This window comes from Crocodylus siamensis, chromosome 8 (genome assembly GCF_052110815.1).
Source record: "Crocodylus siamensis isolate JL-2025a chromosome 8, ASM5211081v1, whole genome shotgun sequence".
NCBI classification, from domain to species: domain Eukaryota; kingdom Metazoa; phylum Chordata; order Crocodylia; family Crocodylidae; genus Crocodylus; species Crocodylus siamensis.
Window position 1 is genome coordinate 18,343,596 of NC_143402.1, and position 25,226 is coordinate 18,368,821.

Consider the following 25,226-nt stretch of genomic DNA (forward strand, 5'->3'; position numbering starts at 1 on the left):
CACACCCACCCACCCACCCTTTCCCTCTGCATCCACTACACATTGTGATGATGCACTCTCCAGCTGAGTACTAGCACTGGTCAACAGCATTGAAGATCACCAGCCAAAATGCAAGGCAGGTTGAGGGGCTTTAGCTGAACAGACTAGCTGCACAGAGACAGATTCCTATTCACTCCCTCTTGCTCACCAGATGCACGTAAGGTACAAAGTATCCCAGGACGGCAGTGGCGATTCCAAAAGCCCATATCCGGTAGGTCTTTTTCCTGAAAACCCTCATGCTGAAATAATTCTGCATCTGGTTCCCGCACTGCTGTTTCATGCTTCGGCTGCCCAGTTTATCTCGCCCGTCCTGGTGAGAGTCAGAAGAAGGAGGCAAGAGGGGCCGGAAAGTCAGAGACAAAAGTATCTGGATAAACATAAAGGCACTGAGGACTTGGAAAGTGTGAGCCAGCCCAATGGCTTTACCGACAGTCTTCAAAAAGAACGGAAGGGATATTGAGAAGAGGCAGCTGCCGCCAGCCACGATGCCATTTGCCAAGCCCAGGCGCCGTTTGAAGTAATGACCAAGAATTACCAGAGAGGGCTGGAAAGCAAAGGAGCTGCCACATCCAAAGAGGATCCCGTAGGTGAAGTAGCGGACTTCAAGGGACCTATTGGCAAAAACAAATCTGCTTTGTTAAACAGCACAAGCTTATTACAGTTTATCTTCCAGTAATGCCCAGAGTGCTCAGGTGAGATCAAGGCCCATTTTGTGACAGAAACCATATAGGTAAAGGCTGCCTTGAAGAGTTTACAATCTAAGCATACAATGCAAGGATTGTCTCCATTTTATAGGCAGCATCTAAAATCTCATGGTAGATTAAGTTTAGCTTCTCTCCATAGAGAACAGGAATAAAAGGCAACTGAATTACACTTCCCGTGAGGTCCTGCTCCAGTATATGGAACTCGAATCCTCTTTATTTTTTAGACGTACAGTTCTTTTGTGAAAAAAGTTATTTTTTTGTTAAATGGAAAAACTGAAAATATTCAGCCATCCCTAATTTCAAAGCTGGAGGCCTGACCGCTAAAACAGCCTTTGGCATTTTGTTCCAGAACAGAACAGTGGAGTGTTCCTGCCCAAACTCCAGTTTCGGTAATAAATGTGCTGCTTCCTTTAAACCCCTTGCCAGTTTCAACTGGATGTTGTTATTTTTCCATTTTTACCCTGAAGTTTTATTGTGAGCTGTTAACCAGATGCTATACCCTACTACAGGGGTGGCTGCCTTTCTGCAGCCAGTGACATGACCATATAAATATGCTTTGAAATCCTTAAGGGGGGGAAAGTTTGATTTTTTTTTTGTCTTTAAATGCCAATGTTATTAATAAAGCAGGTAAGAAGATTCTTGCTGTTCTGTTTCTTTTGGACAGCAAACTGAGAAAATGTTTATAAACATTTCACTTTTTCCATTACAGAGTCTGTCTCTCCAGCTAGGTGAGCACAAAGCAGGACACAACTGCTATACTGCGTTATTCAAAGACAAATGACTGGCACAAAAACCAATGTCCAGCTCCTCCAAAGCCAAACCACACCAGAGAAACCTCAGGAGACATCAGGTGGACAGATGAGTAATCACCGCACAGCTGTTCCCCTGCCCTTCACACAACTATTTCAAGGACAAACCTGAGAGTGCAGACAACATTGCGGTCTAGGGCCCAGCCACTGAATGTGGAATACAGACACTAGAGGATCATCTGTTTTCTCTGTTGCACTCATACTGCCATACTATCCCATGCCCACAGTCCCAGATGGGATAAAGCAGACTCAAGCTCTGGAACAAGCTTAATTTTGAATGACTGGGGACAATAAACCACAGGTCCCATCTGCATGTGCGTTAAAATATCCCACAGACTCTTGTGTGAGAGCCCCTGTAACCTTTGGCAGGATTTTCCATTTCCTCTCCTTGCTGTTAAGCTGGCTTGGGTGGGGGAAGAGAGGTTAACGCTTTTGTTTTTCTTATCTCTGCAAGGAATTGGCCCAACTCTTGCTTTCTGTGGTTACTTTTTTTCCTTCCTAAAATGTATTCTGGTTAGGAAAGCAGACTCCCATCAAAAGTGGCCTGTGTTCAAACACCACATCCCGGCATTGGTGGAATTCTTGTAATATCATTTTGCCTTTGATAACTTGCACCCCCAAAACACCTACTGCGTGTACTTGCAATGAACAGCACAGACCCAAACACTCATCTGTGGGAACAGAGACCAGTATCGATGGCAACAAAGCCGACAGGCAACTATTTCTTGAGCTGAAAGAAAGCTCTTTTACTTATCAGGTAGAAAAGGGGTTACGTAGCCCTCAAGGAAAAAGTAACTCCCTTCCCAATGCCCCTAAAACTGACTACTCTACAGAGGCAGAAAGACAGGATGGAAAGTTTTGAGTCTTCAGAGAAGAGGTTTGACAGATGGAAGGAGATAGCCCCACTGAAATACCAAACATTTCTGATTCTTGTTTCCTGCCTTTGCTCAAGAAACCCCAGCTAAAATTGTGAAAAAACCTAAACGTTAAACATAGCTGATGTTTATCTCTTTGTAAGAGAGCCCATTAGAACAGCAGCAGTAGCAGCAGCTTTTAAGGAACAGTGTAACAATGTATGTTAAAAGACATCAAAACCAGAAAACCAGAAAAAGAGATGAGGTAGCCTTGGTACTATTACTGTTAAGAGTATGCCTGTTGCAAAACAAGATAACCAGTTTTAAGGCAATTAAGGTAGGTCTTCCAAACATTTTCCCCCCTTTTTTAATACACCACATGTCCAACTACAAGTATGTCATCAGTGCCATACACTAAACACAGACTGACTTAATAGGGTTTGGATCTGAATTTCAGACGCTCTGAAGTCCAAGGATGTTTGCATCTGGCACTTTAGAGCAGCTTAGATAGAGATATAAGCAAAGCGTGGATGCAGATTCATGCTAGATCCACCAAGTTTATAGATGTTTGGAAATACAATCCTAGTTCAAATCCACCTGTATCAATGGGATTCTCAAGTCTTGAGTGGGAACTGAAGTGCAAGAGTCCATGACCAAAGTGCAAGTACATAAGGGATGTGCATTAGGATATGGGGAATGCCTGTTCACCAGGGCACCCCAAGGGATGACAAAGTCCAACAGTCACAAACTCCTGCAAAACCATTTTAGGCTGGACATAAAGGAAAACTGCTTTACTGTCCGAGCCCCCAAGGCCTGGAGTAGACTCCCCCCAGAGGTGGTGCAAGGACCTACTGCGGACACTTTTAAGACACATTTGGATGCTTATCTTGCTGGGATCCTTTGACTCTTGCTGACTTTTTGTTCTTTGGGCAATGGGCTGGACCCGATGATCTTGTGAGGTCCCTTCTAGCCCTAATGTCTATGAAATCTATGACAAGGAGGAGGAGAACACAGTGAACCCAATTTTCCATAAATGTTACTAAGTTTGGACATGTGGTGTATTAAAAAAGGGGGGAAAAAGGTTTGGGAGACCTGCCTTAATTGCCTTAAAATTGGTTATCTTATTTTGCAAGGTGGTTTTGTGCTTATGTATAAAACAGAAATATCCTGATCAAGGCATAAAATGAAGTAAAAGTCAACTGAGTATTGCACAACTTGGTGCATTAACATTAGGACACTGGTCCCTGTCAAGGACACTGACATGCAGACTGCTAGAAGCCCCAGCCAAGACCCAAAAGGGTAAGAAACAATTCTGCACTAGCAGAGGAATAGACTAGCAGTTCTTTACTATCTCAAGTTTCCATGCACTTTGACCAGATGAACCACTGCTGCATCTGAATACAGGAGCTGCTATGTGCATACAACCTACAGCACATGTTATTTGAAACTGAGGACTATGACTGGCTTATATAAAAGCTTACTCATTGTTATGGGATAGCAAAAAGTTGTTGACTTTAAATTTTAAAATTGGACTTTATGAATGAGATGGAGGACTGCCAAGCTAAGCAGCATTGCTCATCTGATTTCTGTTCACTTTTGCCTAAGGCTGTCTGATAAAGAGGACACTCCCTCCCCACACCCTCCCGGACAGATACAGAGGGCTTTTATTTTACCCTTACATAACATCTGAAGGAATTTAAACTGTGACTATGAAAGTAGGAAATATGGAGTTTAGCTCTAAAGTTCCCTCCTGGAAAGGATCTATTTTTGTTTCTTTTTAAACAAAAACCAAACAAAACTCCAAACCATCCAAGTGGCACAGTCTGAAGTCCGGCTTTGCTTTGCACAAACATTTCACAAGCGAAGAAAGGAAATGTCAAACTTCTGCTTGAAAGGAAAAAGGGATTACAGAGTAAAACTGTCTGAAATTATGCACAACTGCAGTTCATTTTCCTTTATTCTATCGCCATGAATTCCCATGTATCAGTCCCACTGGGACTGGACAGGTGCTCTCAGGGTGTAAATTTTCTACATGAAGTGAAATCAGCTTCTAAAAACCACCCCCAAAACCCTGCCACTGATTTGTATTCATATCAAGTGGTTGCAGTTCATGCTCTTGGGCTTATCTACAGTAGAGTATCTGCTTGCTAAAGCTATGCCTGAAAGTTAAGCTTATGGAGTTCTTAATCACAGAGAGAGAACGTACAGTAACAGAAGCGCCTCTAACCCTAGCTTAGCTGTGCCACCTCTCCAAATGTAACCTAAGCTAAGAAAACCTCTCTTCTATTGGTGTAGCTGGGATGTTTTTCACACCCAAAGTAGGGCTGGAAGGGACCTTAGCAGGACACCTTGCCCAACCCACTGCTCAAGGCAGGATTGTCCATGTCTAAATTATCTTAAATAAATGTTTGTCTAACCTACTCTTAAAAATGTCGAAGGATAGAGATAGCTATGCCGGTCAAGCTTTATAGTAGACGTGGCCTGTAGAGCAAAAGGATCCGACTTGTAGCATCGGTACCACCAGGACATTTTGCAGGGCTGCGGCACGCAAAACAATCTGTTAGGAAACCGGACTGTGTGACACACAAGGACTTCTGGTACTGCTCAGTGGTGGATGGGCATGCGTGTGGCTGTGAGAAGATAGGCTGGTTATGGGCAGGGGTTGTGGGGGATGGGACAAGGAATATACTGAAATTGGCTGAAATTCAGGCCAACAAATGGCTGAAATTCAGGCCAAAGCTCCTCTATGCGCTGATCTGGAATGGGACCAAACACGGCCCCTGAACTTTTGGCAACACCTGCTGTGTGGTCCTGTGCTGAAGCCAGCAATGCACGCCTGCCATTGTATGCCCGTAGTTTCACTGAACAGCGGGTGGCCTCCTCAGTGCACTTGGATTGTGTGGCATAAGTTTCCCACGGAGATTTCTGCTCCTTTATTTTAAAATGTCCGTTTCAAGTCTCTCTTTGTGGTATGGCCTTGGGATCATTTCCCACCCGGACACAGAAAGGAGACAGGAGAGGCTGGCACGAAGGCTGCTGTTCTGGGCTTCTGCTTTATCTTCGCTGCCCCCGTCCCCCCCATGGTGAAGTCTTCCAGCTCTGGGAGTGGTGCAGGAGAAAGCTGGGGATAAGGCACCTTCCTTCAAATAAACATGGCTTGAAGTATTTCAGGAAGTGCTTTAATTTAAACCATATAGGTTTTGGCTGAAATAAGACCCGCAACAATGCTTTTATTCATGTCGGCTTTGACTAAAGTTCAAAGATAATTCGCTTTAGGATAGATAAATAAACAACATCTAAATTAGGAACCTCAGATACTACGGAGAGTGGAGATACAGGCGTATGTACTTGGCAGTCCTCCTTGATCTCCAGAAATGAAGGGCTGCATCAGGTCTGAGGTTCTAGAGAGCCAAATCAATGTATCAAAACCTTATGTTAATGACTGTCCTCATGGGATACATGGAAGAGGACTTGCCACAAAAGTTCAAAAGTACTGACAAAAGAATAATACTTCTGTGCCTTTTCAACACAGCGTGTTGCAAAGGCAAAACATTCCAATGGAAATAACACTTTCCAATCCAAAATGCATTTAAATTCCCCTATTTTCTTTCTGTTGTATATATAACCAAACAACCCAGAAACATTCAGTTTGTGCTTCCATTTTGACTAATAACACAGCTGTCAGTTCCTTAGACGCTAGCAGAAGATATTAACTCTTTCACACCTACATGGTCAAATTTAATTCCAAATATTTTTTTCACTCTTCCTGCTGAAGGTGGATTATAATTTTTTTACTAAGTTTTTTAGTCTGACAATGTTTGTCTGTAGGTTAACTGTACAATTACATGTCAGAGTGCACCCTTCTGTACAGAGACACAGAGCTGTTTTGCTGAGTTACTTTATTCCCAGGTAAGGGACACCTTCAAACTCCTAATCAGGAGCATAGACATTTGAGAGCCTCTTGACAGGCCTGCAATCCCAGCTCTGCCTGCCCATCCTGCTCCCTGATGCAACCCCCCACCTGCCCAGCCAAGTGCACCCTGCCAGCACCCCCGGCACATGGCACCAGGTCAGCACCTCTCCCCCCACACAGCCTACAACAGCTCGCTGAAACGTAAGTGGCCCAAATAATTGCCCACCCCTGCTCTAGAGGAACTTAGGCTAAGGTTTGTGTCTTGTTGCTTAAAGATAAGAATAAGAAAAAACTTTTTTTTTGGGGGGGGGGGAAGAGGGAATTAAATAAGAGTGAGTGAGTGAACAAGCAAACGAGTGAGTGACACGTGAGCTGTAGTGTTTTCCAGGCAACGAAACCACACCTGATCTTTGCCAAAAGGCTCTATTAAAGAACAATTAACAGAAGAAAGCAGCTTGCCAGGAAATTACATGTCTCCTCAAGGCAAAATTTCACCCTTACTTTGTGAAAGAGCTGGAGAGGAGTCCAATGAAGGCGACGGTTGCACCTGAGGCTGCCGTTGCTCTGCAGCCAATCCGGTCAGTGAAGATACTCACAATGGGAGAGCAGAAGAATATCATCCCCATGGCCAGGGCTCCAACCCATGCTATAAAAGAGACAAAGGAAGCAAAAGATCAGAAACTGCTTTATAAACCTACATTAGTGAGAGAAAAAACAGTGGGGCAGGGAGGAGGATTTTGTCAGCAGAAGCTAATTTAGAGAGGCCCATCTCTTTAAACATAGCCAGTCCTTACACTCCCCACTCAAAACTGGACATTATCCCTTTAGAGGCATGCTTGCTTGAACTTTCACTGACCTTGCTGGACTTCTCTTGTGGACAGAACCTGTGGACATTTGGTGTAGGGCATGCAGAAGGGATATGTGTTTAAGTTGATGCTGTATCCTTGTTTGCTGAGTTTGTATATTCTACAGTAGGGACCTAGATTCCTTGGTATTCATCTAGCTTACCTTGTAGTCTGTATACTCATCTTCCCATCTGATTGAGCTGCTGTGTGCCAGATAATTCTGCATAGACAGATGCAGCCCTTGACCCAGGAGAGGCCCTTACATCTTAGACTGGGGCTTGATATCTCAAGATGCTTACCCCTATATTGTCAGCTATACCTACAATCCCTTACCACCTGCTTCCTGAAAGGGCCAAAGATTGCTAAACATCCCTGTGTGACAGGAGGATATTTTAAAAAGTAATTTAAGATTTTTTTTTTCATTGCAAAGTTCTTCCCTACTCCATGAGCAGCATGGAACAACAGAGATATTAATTGCAGCAAGCATCGGTTTGAGAAACAAAAGCTAGTAAACAATTCAGTACTTTCAAATGACAGGAACTGGACATCAATGAGAAATAAAAAACAGAGACATGGCAACACTTAAAAGAGTGCAGTCCAAGCTGTGTAGAGTGACACTGGCATAGTCCAAGGGCAATCAGAGAGAACACACACGTCACAGAACTGTTCTTACTGACTAGCATTGTACCACTGTTGTTCTCTAAAATTATATATGCAATGTTACCTTGCCTTGCACAAGTAAATGTGCTGTATGTGCATATAGCTAGGTTAGAAACATGTACAAAGTTGTTACCACAGAAGTCCGACATACATGGTTTTGTAGAGAAAGGTATAACCCAAAGTCCATTCATGTCTGTAGGAGCCTTTCTGGTGATTTCAAGACACTTTGGAACCATGATCAGCAGAAACTTAAGCCTATTCTGAACAGGTTAATTCCCCCCAACTCTTTCCTCTTTTTACCTACAGCAACTATTGTTTTTTTCCAAAAGGCATTTGTTGCTTAAAGAATGATTTGGGGCCTGATTGCCATGAACTTTTAAAAAGGTCTCTTCAACCTGTCACAACTTTGAAGAGTAGATTTAGAAAAGCAATAGGTTAAAATACAATCTCTGTCTGTCATTGCTGATGAGGACCAAACAGGAAATGCACCACAGAATGAATACATTACACCTTGACTGGGAAGGTCTCCTGGTTTAAAGCACTGAGTTCTGAGGAAGGAAGGAAGGAAGGAAGGGTAAAGATGAGAAGAATAATTACTCTGCAGTAAGTCAATGGCCAGGTCACAAATTATGTCATAAAGAAGCGAGATGGCAAAGTGAAGCACTCAGAACAGCAAATCAGCTTGGCTTCCATGTGAAACTGAAACAGGATACAGTTTTTTTTTCCTTGATTCCATGCTATGTCTTTGGAAGCACTCCACCTCATCCAGTGCCCAGGTTTGATTACGCACAATGCCCAAGACAGTTGTTTTGTAACTTAGGTCTTGGGTGCTGACTGCGTGGTGCCTTTTTCAGCACTTGGTCACAGTAAAAACCTTGCTGCAGTCGCTGCCCATCGAATGGGGAAAGAAATCTGTCAGGATCATTGTCAGGATGATCATGGCAGAAAAAGGACCTTGGCTTGCAAAACTGGGGTAGTTCCATTTTCTTCAACAAATCCACACTTGCTCGCATCAGCCAAGGATATGACTTGGTAGATACATCAGGCTGAAAAAAATAAGGTCATGAAGACCTTATCAGCAATATATCCTGACCTCCAAGAGTTGCCCTTTGCAATATTAATATACTTAATGGATTTGGCTAGCTGTTTTTCTACAGCGAGAAACAGACATTCTGCAATGTTGAACTGTTTTATTGATCAAACAGGATATGAATACTTTTTCTTGAATATCTGGACTCATTAAGTACTTAAAATTGTATGCCTTCTTATGTATCTGCCCTGACATGCTAGGATAATTCATCTAGCGCTGATATGGCAATAGCTACCTACTTCTTGACTGCTTGTAATAAAGCATGTTTTAAAATTACTGCAGGATCTCTCATCTATAATCACAGTGTGCAGGAGTGGAATTAAATTTCTGCATAGCTGGTCTCAGCTTCCCAGGGTGTGCAATTCTCAGTGCTTGGCTCTAGAGTATAATGACTGAAGTAGCAACATGACCATTCAGGAAACAAAACCTTCCTCATATACAGCAAATAGTCCCAGTTACATTGCAAGGCAGACTTCAGCAAATACTCAGTATGGAAAGTTTTTTTTTGTTGCTGTTCTGCAAACCTTTTCATCTGGATGTACAATTAAGACCCAGTGCAATTGGTCCTTTGAGAGCCATGTGTGCTTCAGAACATAGCCATGTCCCTATTGAAAGAAAATCCTTCCCACACAACAGCATCTTCTGTCCTCTTTCCCCCGCAAAAAACCCTCCAAAGAGGTCACTCTCGGGGCAGAGCAGAGTTAATCTTTCCAAATGAATTACAGGTTTTCAAGAACTAACTTATTCAAAAGCTTTTCAGTAAATTGAGATTGGAGCAAAAAAGTAGAGAATAACTGAAGCACAGCAGGAGTTATCTGGGACACACTTTAGTTTGAATGTATTCCCATTTGACTGCAGAACAAAACAAAACAAAATTAAAATGGGGGGGAGGAGAGGGGGCAGTTGGAGAGACTCTCTCTACAGCCAATTTTCTTGGTTATAAACATAGTGCAATAAAAGTACTTCATTAGATGACATCCTTCCAAAGAGCTGTCCAAAACAACTGCTAGAGGGAGTGGAGGATGGGAGAAGAGCCAAAATGCAAAAGGCTCATGAAGTTGGATAATATATTTTCAGAAATATTTCTTCTACTGCAGTACAATATTAAATGCCCCCATCATGTGTGAAGTCTGTTATTTTTAGGAAATTTACTTTAAAGAAACATGGAAATGCAAGCACACACCAGGTGTTACATTTTACAAGACAGATTCTGACCTAAATTACTCTGAATTTAGACATGAGTAGCTGGTATCCAAAGCTGCCTCCAAAATTTGTATTTGCATTGATGGAAGAGACCAAAAACCTCAGTCTGGAAGTTTGGTACCATCTTTGTTGAAATTCTAAAATTTCTGCTTTGTGAAGGAAGTGCTGGCCAATTAAAAATGTATATTAAATTCATTAAAAAAATCCCTTGTCATATATTACTTCACCTTAGAGAAACACCTTATTGTAAGTGATGAACACAGAATGCTCTGGTAAAAATCATCCAGATAAAATTAGAAATAAAAAATAGTTATTGTTTCTAGAAATCTATTTGTCTTCAAGGTTCTTTACAAAATTGACTAACAAAACCTAACAGTTACTTTGAAAAAGAGGGAAGGATTATTGCTACCATCATTTCATAGACATGGCATATGAAGGAGAATGAGGTTAAGTGTCTTGCCCAATGACGCAGCTAGGGCAAGAGAACAAATCTACTGGCTCCCACAGCTATGCTCTGACCTCTTTAGTTGTGTGCCAGTATTAAAAAAAAAAAAAATCAGGGCATCTGGGTTAATAGTTCATTCTTATTTTTACTTTAAAATGAGTACTATGCTTAAGAGTGAGGGAACAGATCTGATGTCTCTCTTGTGACAGCAGCAATTGAACTCAAGACTGCTGCTGCTCCTGTCAGCAATAAGTGCTGATTTTACCTTGACAGGTCCAAGAAGAGGTCAGAAGAGAAGCACAGCGAAAGGTCCAAGGAAATGAAAAGATTTGAGACAGTACCCAGAACTGAGATAGCAAAAATATGACTGTAAGGCAGGGTACTGATGCCTAGACTTGCTCTCATTTTGGGGTTGACTGGACAGGTATGAACACTGAAGGAGCCAAGCAGAATTGGCTTTTGGAAATGTAGAATTAAAACTTCCCAAAGAATTCTCTGTTATGGTTCTCTGGGACACTGCAGCCTGGAAATACCAGCCTCTATGGGCCCAGTAAAACATTTACTGAGAGACCTGTTATTGATATTAATGGGAAAAGAATGGGGTTCCATTAGCTTGCTGTACAGGACAGCATCCTACCTGGCATCTCTCAAGGAACTTAGCAAAGCAAAAGCATGACACAAAGCTCATTGGAAGTCAAGGGGAGTCTTGCTTTGGACTCCAGTGGATTTTCAATTGGGTCTTCAGTTCCAATCCCAGACATAACCCAACCTCCACTCTCCCTTTCAAACATTTGCCATGTCAGCTATGTAATCCATAGGTTGGCAACATGGCAATGTATAGCTCACAGGCTGCATGTAGACTGCAGAGTCACTGAATCCGGCCCATGGAGTTGAAGGTCACTGAATCCAGCCCATGGAGTTGAAGGTCTTTGCCCACAACCATGCTGTCACTGCTTCTCCTAGAGTGTTTCACCTTCCCACCCCACAAACTGTGTGCTTCCAGCTGGTGGGGGACTGAACTATGGCTGGAGAGCTGCAAATCTGATCTGCACTGATGCCTCCTGCTCTCCCTCTTCCCCCACACCTCCCAGCTGCAGTGCAGGTACAGCTGGAGGCTGCCCAGGCCTGGTGCAGCTCTCTGCCCCATGTACCAATGCCACTGCCTCTTCTCTCTGCTCCCCTCCCCGTAACTGCAATGCAGACACAGCTTCCAGCCAGGGGGCGCTGTACCAGGCAGCTTCCAGCTGTGCCCATACTGCAGCTGGAAGGTGGGGTGGGGTGGGGAGGGCAGCAGAGAGAAGCAGTGGTAGCATGGATGCAGTTTTCAACTCCCCCAGCCCTGCTGCAGCCCCCATTGGCTGAGCCTGCATGCAGCTGGGTGAAAGGGAGGGGCTGGAGGAGCAATGGTGGTGTGGGTGCAGCTCCCAGCTGTCTGCTTCAGCACAGGTGCAGGGAAAGCCCTCCTGGCACTCACATACCACCAAAGCCACCTCAGACCGAAGCTGACTCGTTCCAGCCCACAGCTTCTTAAAGGTTGCAGACCACTGATGTAACCTATTTAAAACAAAAGGATGCCCACAACAGTCATACTGATAACACGCTCTGATCAACTGGAGTTTAAAGCATGCTGTAGAAAATTCAGACAAAATCCCATTTAAGACTAGACTGGAATTAATTTAAGTATATTACAAAATCTGGATAGGAATTGGGTTAAGACTGGATTAATCTCAAGACATTTCAAGTTCAAACATTTACTGGAATGAACATTAAGTGGGTTTATTTTGGAGTCAGCTTTCACAGTGTGGGAGGGGGTGAAAGCACCATCAGTTCTCAATTTGGTATCTTCCAAGTTCAAAAGGCAGAACTGGGATCGATCGCATGCTATTTCTGAAGACAGCTTGCCAAAACAGCAGACAGAACAATACTCTGTTGTTGGACATGCGCTCCCTTTCGTAGCGGTGTCAAGACCCCCATGCCACCTGGATGACAAAGGAAGGTTCAGTATGTTAAACCATGTTGTGCGTGTCACCTGGCACTTCACGTGTAGCGCAACAATACTGCTGAATGTGGGTTTCATATGCCGGGAAGTGAGTTAATTTAAAAATAAATGTTTATAGCTTGCTCCTTCTGCAGTGCTGGTCATCAGGCCAAGACTATGATTTCCAATTGAAAATTTTGTGTCAGAGCTCTGCTCGTCACCATCCCTGCAGGACAATGTCTTAAATCACCAGGAAATAATATCACTGTGTGCATGAACACACGCGCATGCACACACACACACATTTTGGTCAAATATTTCCTTCAGAACAGCCTCATTTTTTTTTTCAATGCAGGGAGTGGGAGTCTGGAGAGACATGATTTAAGATTTTTTAGCACCTGATATTGGTCATACTTCAATGGGCACAGCTTCACTGTCACTAACTGCCAGCTGGAGGTTGAATGTCACTGGCATCAACTAACAAATGAAGCAAAATCATGTCGGCACACCATCACCCAACTGCCATGACAGCCTCTGCTAGAGGATAATAAAACAGCAGCCAGGCAGGGCAACTCTCACTAAAGATTATCGATCACAGAGTTATTTTAAATTGTATCTTCCTAAAATGACTGCTGCTTTACCTAAGCCTGCTTGTCAAGACCAGCAGAAACTACCCGCAGAGTGAAAGAAAAGAGCAGCCTGTGCGAATCGCTGATTCAAAAGTGTTGGCTGAAGACGCAAAATCACAGTCCCAACTTTTGCCAAGACAGGCAGGATGTTCTTAAAGTGAGGATTTAGAGAGTGAACAGCAATTTGCCCAGATGCAATCCATACAGCAGTGCAGGAAAAAGTCATGTCCATTCCTGCCCTCCCCCCAGCCCCCATCCCACCCCGGCGTCCCTCTCCACCGCAAATAGGATGGTAATGTGGCTGCCAAGGGGACAATCACAGCTTCCTCACAGCTCCTCCCTACGTAACAACCAACAGGAACGGGTGGAGCCCCCAAAACAATACAACTTCCCACAACACTGTGGGGGAGGAGAAGATGGTAGAATAACTGCAGTGGGCGTCTGAATAAAGTTCACAGGGAGAGATACAGGATAGGCAGGCAGTGCTAGTGCCAACCCTGCCCCCCATGTGATTTGGAGGACCTCTTTCAGAGTAAGCTTAGTCTATCAGGGAGAGTTTGATCATGGCTGGGACACCAGTTGTTTCTAACACTCAAGCCAGGGGAATTCCTGGACCAAAATTTTTCCTGCACCTGAAAACAGAGGTGGATTTCTCCGTATGTGATGCAGAGAAGTGACAAGTCCTTCTAACCATCTATTCCATAAGGGAGATAATGCAACAATGTGTTTATTGCCTGATTTATGGACTCAGCTCAATCAGGCTTTCAATAATATAAAACAGCTCTGGCTTTCAGAAACTGAGCTGCAAAAGGCAGAGCACAAGACTAGCAAGTTGCACAACAGAAAATCACCCTTGAATGAGGATAAAACACAAAAGGGAAAAAATGTAATCACTTAGAAGGATCCAAATTCCCTCTGGTATTTAGCTCATTGTTTTTCTGAATGTTTTAAAAACATCATTAAAATCATACCGTAGGGTATAGTAAATTTAGCCTATTTATTCCTTACAAATTAATCTCCAGAGAAACAAAGGGAAAGGACGCTCATCTCAGCTCTGCAGTTTCCCAGCGGCCCAAAAACCACAATATGGATTGCACAAGAACTGGTTGATGACTTCAGATCCTGTCTTAGGCTTTGTCCTCAGTAGGAAGTTTTTACTAAGATTTCCCACAGCTGCTACTGGTGCTACCAGGAGCAGGTGTAGTAGTAAGATATAGATGCTGGCAGCTGCCAACAGTTTCATGCCCTAGTTCTGATCTGTTCAGTTAGATGACAGTGCTTGAAGTCCAGCAATCCATATTGGTTCTCAACACAGTGGCTCTTCAGTTGAGCTGGTGAAAGCAACAACGGGAAATTTAAAGGAAAGAAGAGTAGACGAGACAACGACTTAAATATAAGAAACGATCCATACTGTAATGAGGGGAGTAGGTTCAGAACACTACTATAAAGGTGGGTCTTGTCACTCAAGTAGGTAATCATAAGCACTTTCATTTAAATATGGTTGCACGTTCACAGCTACTTGGTGGCCTGGCATGAAATGAATTGGTGGAAATCTGTCTACTTTCTAGCAGACTACAAACTCAGGCCAGCATGAAACAGCAGCTCAATCTTAACTAGAATAGGATTTCCTTTCTCAATGTAGAGATGGATCTGATGTGTAAAGCATGGGCCTGTATCCAAACTTCTATCAAGTTCAGGAGTACTCAGGTGTGGACTTTTAGTGTGGATCCATTTTTATCTCAGTGTGATTTGAAAATTGTGATTTCTTTCCCAAAAACAGAACAAACAGAATAAATTGGAAAGGACTGGAAAGGAAAGGCTGATGATAGCATGTGTGGAAAAGGTTAGTTGAGGGGGGGCACAGACAGGTGGCAACGAAATTACATCAATGATGTAAAGAAAGGGCAAGGCCCAGCTTATGTAAAACTGGATACTTCATCTCTGGAGCAACCAACTTCAGTGGAGAATTAACCCCGAGAGAATCAGGAGTAAGAGACTACCAGTGGAAGTTGTACTGATTTAGGTTTCTTTTTTTCACATCTCGGGTAGCAGTTTGCCTTTAAACAAACAGTTGTTTCCAGGTCCTCTAACACTTAGTGGTAAGACACTAAAAGAGGCAGCTACTGTGTAAGCTCCCCAATTCCTGATTCTGAAGTAATTTACATTGGTACATCATCCGGACACATGTACATTATTCACCCCAGCAGATGGAGAAATGCTAACTTAGTTTTCTACAGCAGAACTCTCTCTGGCGTTCTGTTGAGTGGCTTTCAGTTTTGCTGGACTAGATGAACGCAGTTAAATCTGAAGGGGCCAACAGGAAACAGGAACGGGGGGCGGGGGGGGAAAGAACTGACAATCTTCTACATCTGATAAACCGGAAGCCTGAATAATTTAATTAACCCAGAGTGCAAGCAGGCAGAAAAGTGCAACTTGGAAAAGGGGGCTGCAGGGAGCAGGGAACAGGGGAAGGGGAGCATGGAAGCTGCACAAGCTCAGGTGATATTATACCAGAGAGGGACACGTGGCTTCTGACCCAAACATCCTCAGTGCAAGATAACACATAGATGCCAAAAAGTGGGCATGGCTATGGAAAAGGTGGTAGGTTTCGCTAAGAAAAAGTGATGCTAAAAGAGGCTTGGCAAAACACAAAATAAATTAGTATGAATTAGATTTGAAGCTAGAAAAAAAGAGTGGAGCTGCCAATTCACACTATGGGCCTCACTAGCACATGCTAAATGCATCTACTCTGAAGTTTGCTGTGTTACTATCAACAATTTGTGCACTGCAGGGAGATGTCCACAAAAGACAGTAGCTCTTTCTCCATTTCTAACTTCCAGTGTGGATATGAAAGTCTTAAACACATGAGTATCTAGGATGCAGTCACCATCTGTTTGTCCAGTGCTACCATCTCCTTCTCCTTGCTAGTCATGATAGTCACCTACGAGATACTTAACACTTGCATGCCCATTATACATGGTTTTACTTCACTGACCTTTGCCTTTGAACTAATAATGCTTTACAGATCAGCTAAGAGAGTAACTCCACAGACAGCACTGCTCTGATTGAGTCTAGGCATATTTCCTCCCTTGCTCCACTTACTTTAGGCACTTGCACAGTCCCATGACCACAGTATCTGATAACCTCAAAATCTTTATTGCATCTGTCCTCCACATCCCCTGGGTGAAGAAGCATGATTAGCCCCATTTTAGAGGGGAACTGAGACACAGTGACTGATCTGGCCAAGGTCCTACTGAAAAGACTAGTTGAACCAGGCTCTCCAGTCCCAGACTAGCACCATATCCTCCAGGCCAAGCCACCCCTCCTCTCTAATTTTGTCCTTTTCCATACAGGTGTATTTGAGAGGAGAAAGCAGCATTTGTTACAGCTAACTCGGCTGCCCCCAGGACTTAAAATGAGATTTTTCAAGTGCATTTCTGGTTACATACTAGTCAAACTTGCTTGGCTCAAGACCAGTGTATTTCCCTGCCCCTCTTGTGACTCTTCCCCCACCTGTCCTTGAATACCATCAAAGACTCCCTTATCTTCTAGCAATCATTCAGTACACAGGGGATGTTTAACCCTGGGTACCTTCCTAAATTTACCTAAGCCATGTACTTTTACCTAGTAGATATTAACCAGCATTCATGCTGCAATTTCAACACAAAAGTACACAATGCAGATTGACAGATATGTAATAACTTATTAGCTATATCTTTAGCAATCAGGACACCAGGTGGCCTGAGAGCCAACACAACTTTGCACTTCAGGCCTGGGAAAGTGAAGTGTCAGTACTAAATGAATCATAATTGTTTTGTTAACAACAGCTGCCAAACTGACCACCCTCTGGGTGGGAATCCTAGCAGATGTTTCACCTTGCTCCCACTGAAAGCATTGCTGTAATAGTTTTTTGTCCTTCCTTGGGTCATTTGCCCTCCCACAGAAGGAAAAGAGGGAATGCTTGTAGGGCCCAGGGCCCTGCTGAGGTCGCTAAGAGTTCTCCCATGAACTCCAGTACAGACTGGATGAGGCCCTATAAAACTAGGGTTTGTACTAGTCAGATCCAAGTAAAGACAGGATGGAAGAGGTCCACCTGAGCCTAACAGTTGGTTGGGCTAGTGTGGTTAAGGCAAAACACTTCCATAGCCACTGGCATGCAAAGGAGTGATGCAGGAATCATTGTCTCTGGCAGCCTTCGACTCCCAGCCTGAATAACCAGGTGCCCATTTCCAGTGGGGCTGACTGGGCTCGAACGCAAGCCCCTGGAGCTGTGCAATAAGATGTGTGAATTGCCCTGCCGCCACACTCCAGTACTTTGTGACCAAAAGGAGGCTTAGCTTGCCTGAATCTCAACTTCAAGCACTCCACGCAGAGGAGGTCCCATTGTGCTGTCTTCCTCGCAATGGGACAGTGACTCTATGCATGATACAGGAAAAGTCAACTCTCAGGGACTCGAGCACGTCACCAATTACAGCCTAAAAGGTTCACCCATGTAACAACTTAACGTGTGTTCCTTGTATGGCACACAGATAAAGGCAAAGTCCCCAAGATCAAGGATCCCATTTAACAATGTACTTGTAACTTGGACCATCTGCCATTTTAAACTTGGACTTCAACATTACAAATGCAACATGCCTGTTTCTTGCACCTTGGTGCTTCCCCTGTGAAAATAGGCTTGTCAGTTTTTCCTTCTGAATTCCCTCTATTCAATACTGTAGGTTTGAGGTTTCTAGCACCGTGGAGGCAAGTTTTTAAATAGTAAAAAATACACACCCCAACCCTGCCCCTCCACACTGCCCACCCACAGCAGTCTTTAAGTATCATGACAAAACCATTCAGCCAAGACTTTCTAAGCCCTCAAAATCCCTCTCTACAGAGTTTCAAATAGCCTTTATGTAGAATAAATTATTTGGCAAAAACTGTTTGCTCACTAGATCCAACCTCACCCTCATGCCCCAGAGACAAGGCAGCAACCCACCAAGTAACAGAGCAACTCTGAGGGCCATAGTTGAACCTCAGGAGTACAAGCCTCATGAGTACAGGAAGGAAACTTCAACTTATCTTTTAGATCCACATTCATCTACCCCCAAACAAGCTTCCCTTTCTTAAAACCACAGCCAAGGTGCCCCATTTTCTGAATATCTGGGAAGCTAGTTGTAGTTACACTAGACACTATAGATCGTTAACATTCATTGTGTTAAAAACCACCACAAACCGATTTGGCTTAATTTCCCCTTGCAGCAGTGACTCCACTCTGTAACCTTCTTCCCTGTTAACTTGTCAACCCTTGTTGTTCTGCTGAGGAATGAACACAGCCCGAAGCCTGCTGCAAATCAGCATGAGGCCAAGTAGGTCTAAGGAACTATTTCAATGCCCCATTCTTCATGGTATTACAGCCTATTAGGGAAGAATGTGAAAGCCAGAGGAGTGTTAATGCACCAGAGGCTTTGGCCCCAATCTTCAGTACATGTTCTTGGAAAACACAGGGAGAAAAAAACATACAAAGAATTAAACTGCTTCCCAGAAGGTAAATGCAAAGTGAGCCCATCAAACATATGATAAAAATGGACAGCCTGTCCCGTGCTTCCCCTGTCTCAAGAGCCTTCTGATTTGGAGCTAAGGAGGATTTCAGAATTTTTAAACCCGAAGCTGCGCTTTGATTCCTAGAACATCATATTCCCTCCTGTCTGAGCTCCCTCCCTCCAAGGATGCAGGCAATAATTAAAGACAACTCTAAACCAACTATCCTAGTTTGGAATTTATTGCTTCAACAGCAGGATGCAGTGTAAAACGCATGTAATAAAATACGAGGGAGCTCCTTTCCTTTTCTTGTTTTGGGCAAATGCTGCTCTCTCTGAACATCCCCATCTCCTCAGGAAGGAGAGCTTGTTCTACGGCTGCCATTTCAATGTATTTTAAAATCACTAAGCAAAGGATACCAGCTGATGTGAAAAATAAGTCCCAATGTTTCATAGTTTCATAGTTAGTAGGGTTGGAAGGGACCTGAGCAGATCATCAAGTCCAACCCCCTGCCATGGCAGGAAAGAGTACTAGGGTCAAATGACCCCAGCAAGGCGATTGTCTAGCCTTGCCTTAAAGTGCAACACTTTGCACTTACAATGTTTATAAATTGACACCATGTTTCAACTTTCCGTCAGTTTTGACTTTACAACACTTGATCTGACGCTAAGCCATGCCAGCGAACAAGTTTGCTGCATGACCCATCTCCTGGAGAACATCTGTCCAAGCTTCCTTGGACGTTTTTCTTTAATGTTAGCAGTGCTGTGGCCTTGTTAAGTGAAAAAGGAGGTAAATCTGTGGTTTCACTTGGCCAGAGACTACTGCAGAGCTCTTTATACATCAAGACATGCATTGAATTTCTCCCATTTCAGCTGAAGCCATGTTTTGTATGGTTTTAACCCAAAACTATAAGTCAACCCTAGTTAGCTTGAAAGAACTGTTAAAAGTCATGTTTGAGTTGAATTGTGGTTTGGGGTAAAAACCAAAGTACTAGAGTCTTTGGCAAAACCCTGTAGATTTGATAGGAGGGATTTCTCTTGGATCTTTGGTCAGATTCAAAAAGCTTGTGGAGACTTCAAGAACACACTCCACTTGAAGTATAAAAAAAAGAAGAAAAGTGGAATGATTCCTCTGGAGATCAAGGCCACCCAGTTTACATGGACTGTGTAAAACGGGAGCTTTGGTTAAAACTAGAGGTGCACTGAAAGCACACTGATACATCGGTCCCATATTGGATTGGCACCTATATAAGGAAAATTTACAGTATTGGCAATCAGCAGGCACCACGGAAGGCCATGGGGGCATTTGCCCTGCATCTGCATGTGGGGTGAGGGTGGGCTGCCAGTGCAGGGTGGGGCTGGGAGTGATACTGGGCTCTTCCTGGAGAGCGGGCTGGGCCAGGCTGTGCTTGGGGTGAGCAGCAGTGGGTGTGTGTGTGGGGGGGGCTACAGTGAATTTTGGGGTGGCTGCAATCCCCCCAACCCCCTTAGTCCCTCTCCCAGCACTACCACTGCCCACCCCAAGTGGAGCCTGGCCCACCCCCCAACTGGGAAGAGCCCAGTGCCGCCCCAGCCCCAGCCCACCCGCACCCTATGTACAGATCCCCATGCCCTTCCGGGGTGTGTGCCACCCCTCTATGCCCCCTGGATGAGCTGCTCATGGCTCTGTCCTGTGCTCTGCCCCTGCCCCAGCCCCACTCCCTTCCTCACCATGGGGGCCTTGATCTGCGCCCACCATGCCACTTCCCTCCCCCCTCCTCTCTTCCCCCACAACAGACTTACCAGCTGGACACTGCTCTCCAAGCTGCTGGGATGCATATTGGCAATTGGATTGGTATCAGTCAATATGACTCATTAAAAATCGGCCACTGGTATTGGCCCAAAAAAATCTCTATTGGTGCACCCCCAGTTAAAACTAGATTATCACAGACTGAACTAATAGTTTAATGGGGACTATTAAAATTCACCTTCACCTAAACTGAAAAAGCACAAGTCCACTAACTGCCAGACATATCTTTCTATTACCAAGAGCCACCCAGATGATTTGGAGACTCTGTATATGTATACCTTATAAGTACTACATATAAATACTAGCATTAATGAATGCCTGGGTTTATATGAAATTATCTGCTGCCAGGGCTAGGTCTGTGTATTTCAGGCCAGGGACAAGGGCAGTTTGTTAAGTCTTGATAATTCCTATTCACTTTAGGACAAATGGTTGGCTGAAGCTAGAAGACTTTGGGCACTTGTACACGTGATGGGGGATTAGACTCCAGGGTTTTATTCTAATTGAAACAGTGTGTTTTTAATTGAAACTTACCATTTTGATGTTTGCATCACAGTTACAGTGACGGGCCCAATCCTTTTTTTTTTTTTTTCTGGTGGAGCCTACCCGCAGCCGGGGGACGAGCCACTGGCAGGCTGAGCAGCCCCTGAGCTGCAGGGGGCCCCAGTCCTTCCCTCCGTGGTGGCAGCACCCCTCAGAGCTGCCCAGGTAGGCTACTAGTGGGCTGGGCACCGCCCCAGTTCAGACACAGCACCCAGCAGGATCCAACTCTTCCCTGAGCCTGCCCAGGCTTCCAGCGCTCCATGCACCATCCCCCCTGCCTTCTCTGACCGCCAGCACTTGCGGGCCAGGTGCCTGCTGAAGTGGTGAGGGGCCTGATCCTTTTTTTCAGTGGAGCCCGACTGCCTCACCCATGGCCAGGGGTCGAGCTGTCAGAATAAAGGCTGCAAAGTTAAAAGCAGCAACAGTGAAAACTAAACTACATGGGGATATAGTTTAGTTTGCAATGTTGCAAACTCATTTGAAACCCCCAAACCTCATGCATGTGTAACGTGTGATGCTATTAAGATACACAAAGAACATTTCTGTCATGTATACATGGTGACGATCGTCACGTGTACAAGTGCCCCATGATTTTTTATCTCTCTGCATTGGGTTCAGAACAGTGGAATTTCCTCAGAAGCAGAACAAGTCAGTCATCAGCTCTGGGTCTTAGCCATAAAGCACTATCTAGTCAAGGGAACTCAGAAGAAGGACTTATGGAAGAATGTAAGCACAGGCTTACAGAACATCTTTGACAGTAGAACTAGCCACAGTCAAAAAATTGACTGGAGAAGATGCTCCCTGATTTGGAAGAGAAGAGACCTGAAAGAGCGGAGTCCTATAGAGAAGAACCACAAACCCAGAGACACTGACCCAGTTCCTGACGAACACCCCACAGTGCCAAGGACTGTGAGATAGGGAAGGCTTTTACAAGTGTTTTATTATTTTGTCTAGGTCTGTATATTTCTGGAGCTATTTAGCTTTAACGTTAAGCTAAATATAGGAACTTCAGTCACAGACATGCACTGGGTAAAAATGGACCTGGTATGGCTCCTTTACTTAATTGTACTCAGCTGCCTTTCTCCATGACTAGATTTTTTAAAATGGAAAAAGTTCCATTTTAATTGGTGAAAATGCCCTCCTGCTACACACTGAACTCAAATCTGTAATTAGCCTTTCATGCAGAACGATATTTATTCCTGATTGAGTTTATCTTGGCAACAATACACACTCTTAAATGTGCACACACTTAGAGACTCAACCCCTGCATTTAATTCTCTATCTGCCTGTTAATACTCATTGTTCCCAAGTCCCTTTTCAAAACATACCCACAGAGAGAAAGTAAAGGACTCTGCCAGAGTCAGAAACACTGCTGCTAGGAGAAGAGTTACATACTAAGTACTATCACAAGCAATTCCCTTACTTCTTGTAACTCAAGATCTCAAAGGGCAGGTCTACACGGTACAATGCAGTCAAGCATAGGGATATCTGAGCTAGCTCTGAATGACCCAGCTTGGGATTCAGAAACAGACTGCTGCATTAGCATGGGGTGCCACATGAGCTAATTAGCTCTGCTGCGAAAGAGGGTGTACTAGTCTGGCAATGCACCACGCCAACATGGTTATTCTGTCTTTAGTACCCAAGTCAGCTCCCTAGCTTGGGTATCTCTCCATGGCAATACATGATGCTGCGCAGACATACTTCAAAAGCTTTTCTGCACGTCTGTGAAGAAAGCCAGAAATTATCAATTATCCTTGCCTTGCTGCTAATGATATAGGCTTCGGACTAGCTTGGAGTTAACAGGCTACCTGGTGGCAGAACCGGGAATGGAACTGAAATCCCAGGGCACATGCTCCCGGGGTGGGGGACACTTTGATTAGATTAATTAAAATGCCCAGAGTATCTTGTGTATCAGCATCCCTGCATTTCAAAATGGCAGCAGGGGCACTTTATCTAAAGCTCATTCGACAAGCTTCAGATAAAATGTTCCTATCCCCTTTTTGAAGCCTGGGGGTGCTGATGCACGAGATGCAGGCTGGCTGGAGAGCAGTAATTACCATGCCCCAGCAGACTCAATTAATCGAATCTGCTCTGATGCACTGTAATTACAGCACATCAGAGCAGCCTCTGCACTCCTGTACAGGCACTCCTAGTTCTGAGCTTTGAATCATTTGCTCCTTTCAGGCATTTGATTTTCCTTTATCTCTGATCCTCAGTGATTTTTTCTTCTTTCTAATTAGGCTACTTATTGCAGAGTCCTTTACCAGTATTTACCTGAATAATTAGACTTCATACAAAACAAATTGATAATTTCCCATAACTTCCCATGCATAGAATGAATTGTTATCTTAAAATCACCTTCTCCCCACCACTGCAGTATGGAAAGCAGCAGCAGGGGGGCAGGCAGTCAACACCCCCACTCCCCTTTTGCTCCCTCCCTCCCCACCTTCCCAATGGGTCAGGGCTAAAGCCAGCACCAGAGCTAGAGCCACGGCATCCATCTGCCCTGGGCTGATACTCAAATCCAAGATGAGGCTTATCCCTCCAACCCAGGTTGAATGGGGAAAAACAAACAAACAAAAATAAACTTGTTTTAGATTTGAAAAAATCCTGTAGTTTTTTCTCCATGAAGGGACATTGGCAACATTTCCCATGCTGCCACCAAAGAAGTGAACTATGCTGCCAAGTGCACTGAATCACAGAAGAGAAGTTTCTGGAGGCCAGATTTTTTAAAAACAGCCCCTAAACTTCCCTTTGCAATTATCTGGCTAACTTTTTGTGAGCGCGGAAAAATTCTAAAGGGTTGTAGGAGAAAGCAAGAATAAAAGTGCTTGCTTCCCACTGTGAACACATCCTCTAGGTCTGTCATTTGATCTTAGCTGGGCCAGCGAGAGAGACTAAAAACTCTTTGCGCATGGACACAATCCCATTTATGTCTTGTGAGGTGCTGGGCACATTTTTACTCCTCAGGGAAATAATCAGTGATCCAGGTACAAAATAAGGTAGTTTTCTCATGAGTTTCAGTTCACAGAAGTCATTAGTGGAGTTTCATGTTTTTTCAAGTATTTCCAGTCTCTTACTTTTGGAAGCACATTTCATTTCAATAGGAGTGCAGCAACAAGCATCTGGTGCCAGCAACCCATAACGAATAAAGAATACTTTCACCGTGGTAGAGTGACTTTTATAGCACCAGTGATCAAAGCATTCAGGTTCACCATGCTCCAGCCTCTCTGAAGATCTGCCAGTAGAAGAGAGCTGGCATCTTACTCAAAAAGAGATGGGGAACTGCATGAGCAAAGAGCCAGAAGCAGGACAACAGATGTCCATGTGTGTTGTGGCAGTAAAGTTTGAATGTTTAAAGGTTTGGCCTCACCTGCCAAGCTCATTTCAGAATGCGGGGAGTGTGGGACAGGAAGGAAAATGGTGAAAAAACTATTGTGTGCACCTAGGCACACTGCTAAAAGTGCAGATCAGTACTACCAGGAGTAACTAGTCACGGACACCAACTCCTTGGAGTGCCACCAGAGCAGGCACAGCGGAAAGCAGAACTTTAGAGCTTCGCACGGAAGTGCTTACGCACCTAGAGCCTGCAGGCCAGTCCCACCCGGTCTCCAGAAGTGAGGTACATCTTACCAAAATGTATATGAGTCACTGGAATGCACCTCACTTTGAAAGGCCCTCCACATCCGCTGGGACCTTTAAGGCTTCGGGGATATTAGTTGTTCCCTCAGTAACCAGTCTGCTTGCTCAGCAGCACATGCTTCTTGGAGTTAATAGCCCAGGCTACCAAAGCCAGATGGGACTGTGCGCTGACCGTGACTCACTAATAATTAAGCTGTTCTGACTGACCCCATGGTTACACAACAGTCCAAGTCAGCAGTATCCCTTGGGGGCAGACTGTTGCTTGTTTAAATTTATAGCCTTAGAAGAGTGATGACCTGACCAGTCTTCATCGGCCTTTGACTAGGGTTTGCTTAATCCCGAAGTGAAGTGCAAATTTTGCTGAACTGAATGTGATTTAACCTTGTGCTAGTTGGGGCTAACTCTTGCCATTCACATGGCTCTCCAAAGGGTTTTGCATCTTCGCATTCAGAGTCCAAAATGTTCTTCCACTTACTTGATCCCAGGATAGTTGAGGGTCATGTTAGAAAGATTAAAACCCCTTCTTTTGCTTCTCTCAAACAAGCCAAGCAGTCACTCTGGTGATAT

General features: G+C 44.2%; 1 protein-coding gene across 1 annotated transcript in view; it reads right to left on the bottom strand.

Moving 5' to 3' along the window:
• SLC16A2 (solute carrier family 16 member 2) overlaps window positions 1-25,226 on the bottom strand; it is a 94,127-nt gene that overhangs the window by 13,513 nt on the left and 55,388 nt on the right. Inside the window, exons 2-3 of the mRNA XM_090059400.1 lie at window positions 6,821-6,965; window positions 188-650 (exon numbers count right to left, since the gene is read on the bottom strand). Of these exons, the coding sequence (XP_089915526.1) occupies window positions 188-650; window positions 6,821-6,965 (608 nt within the window). The remainder of the gene's footprint in view (window positions 1-187; window positions 651-6,820; window positions 6,966-25,226) is intronic.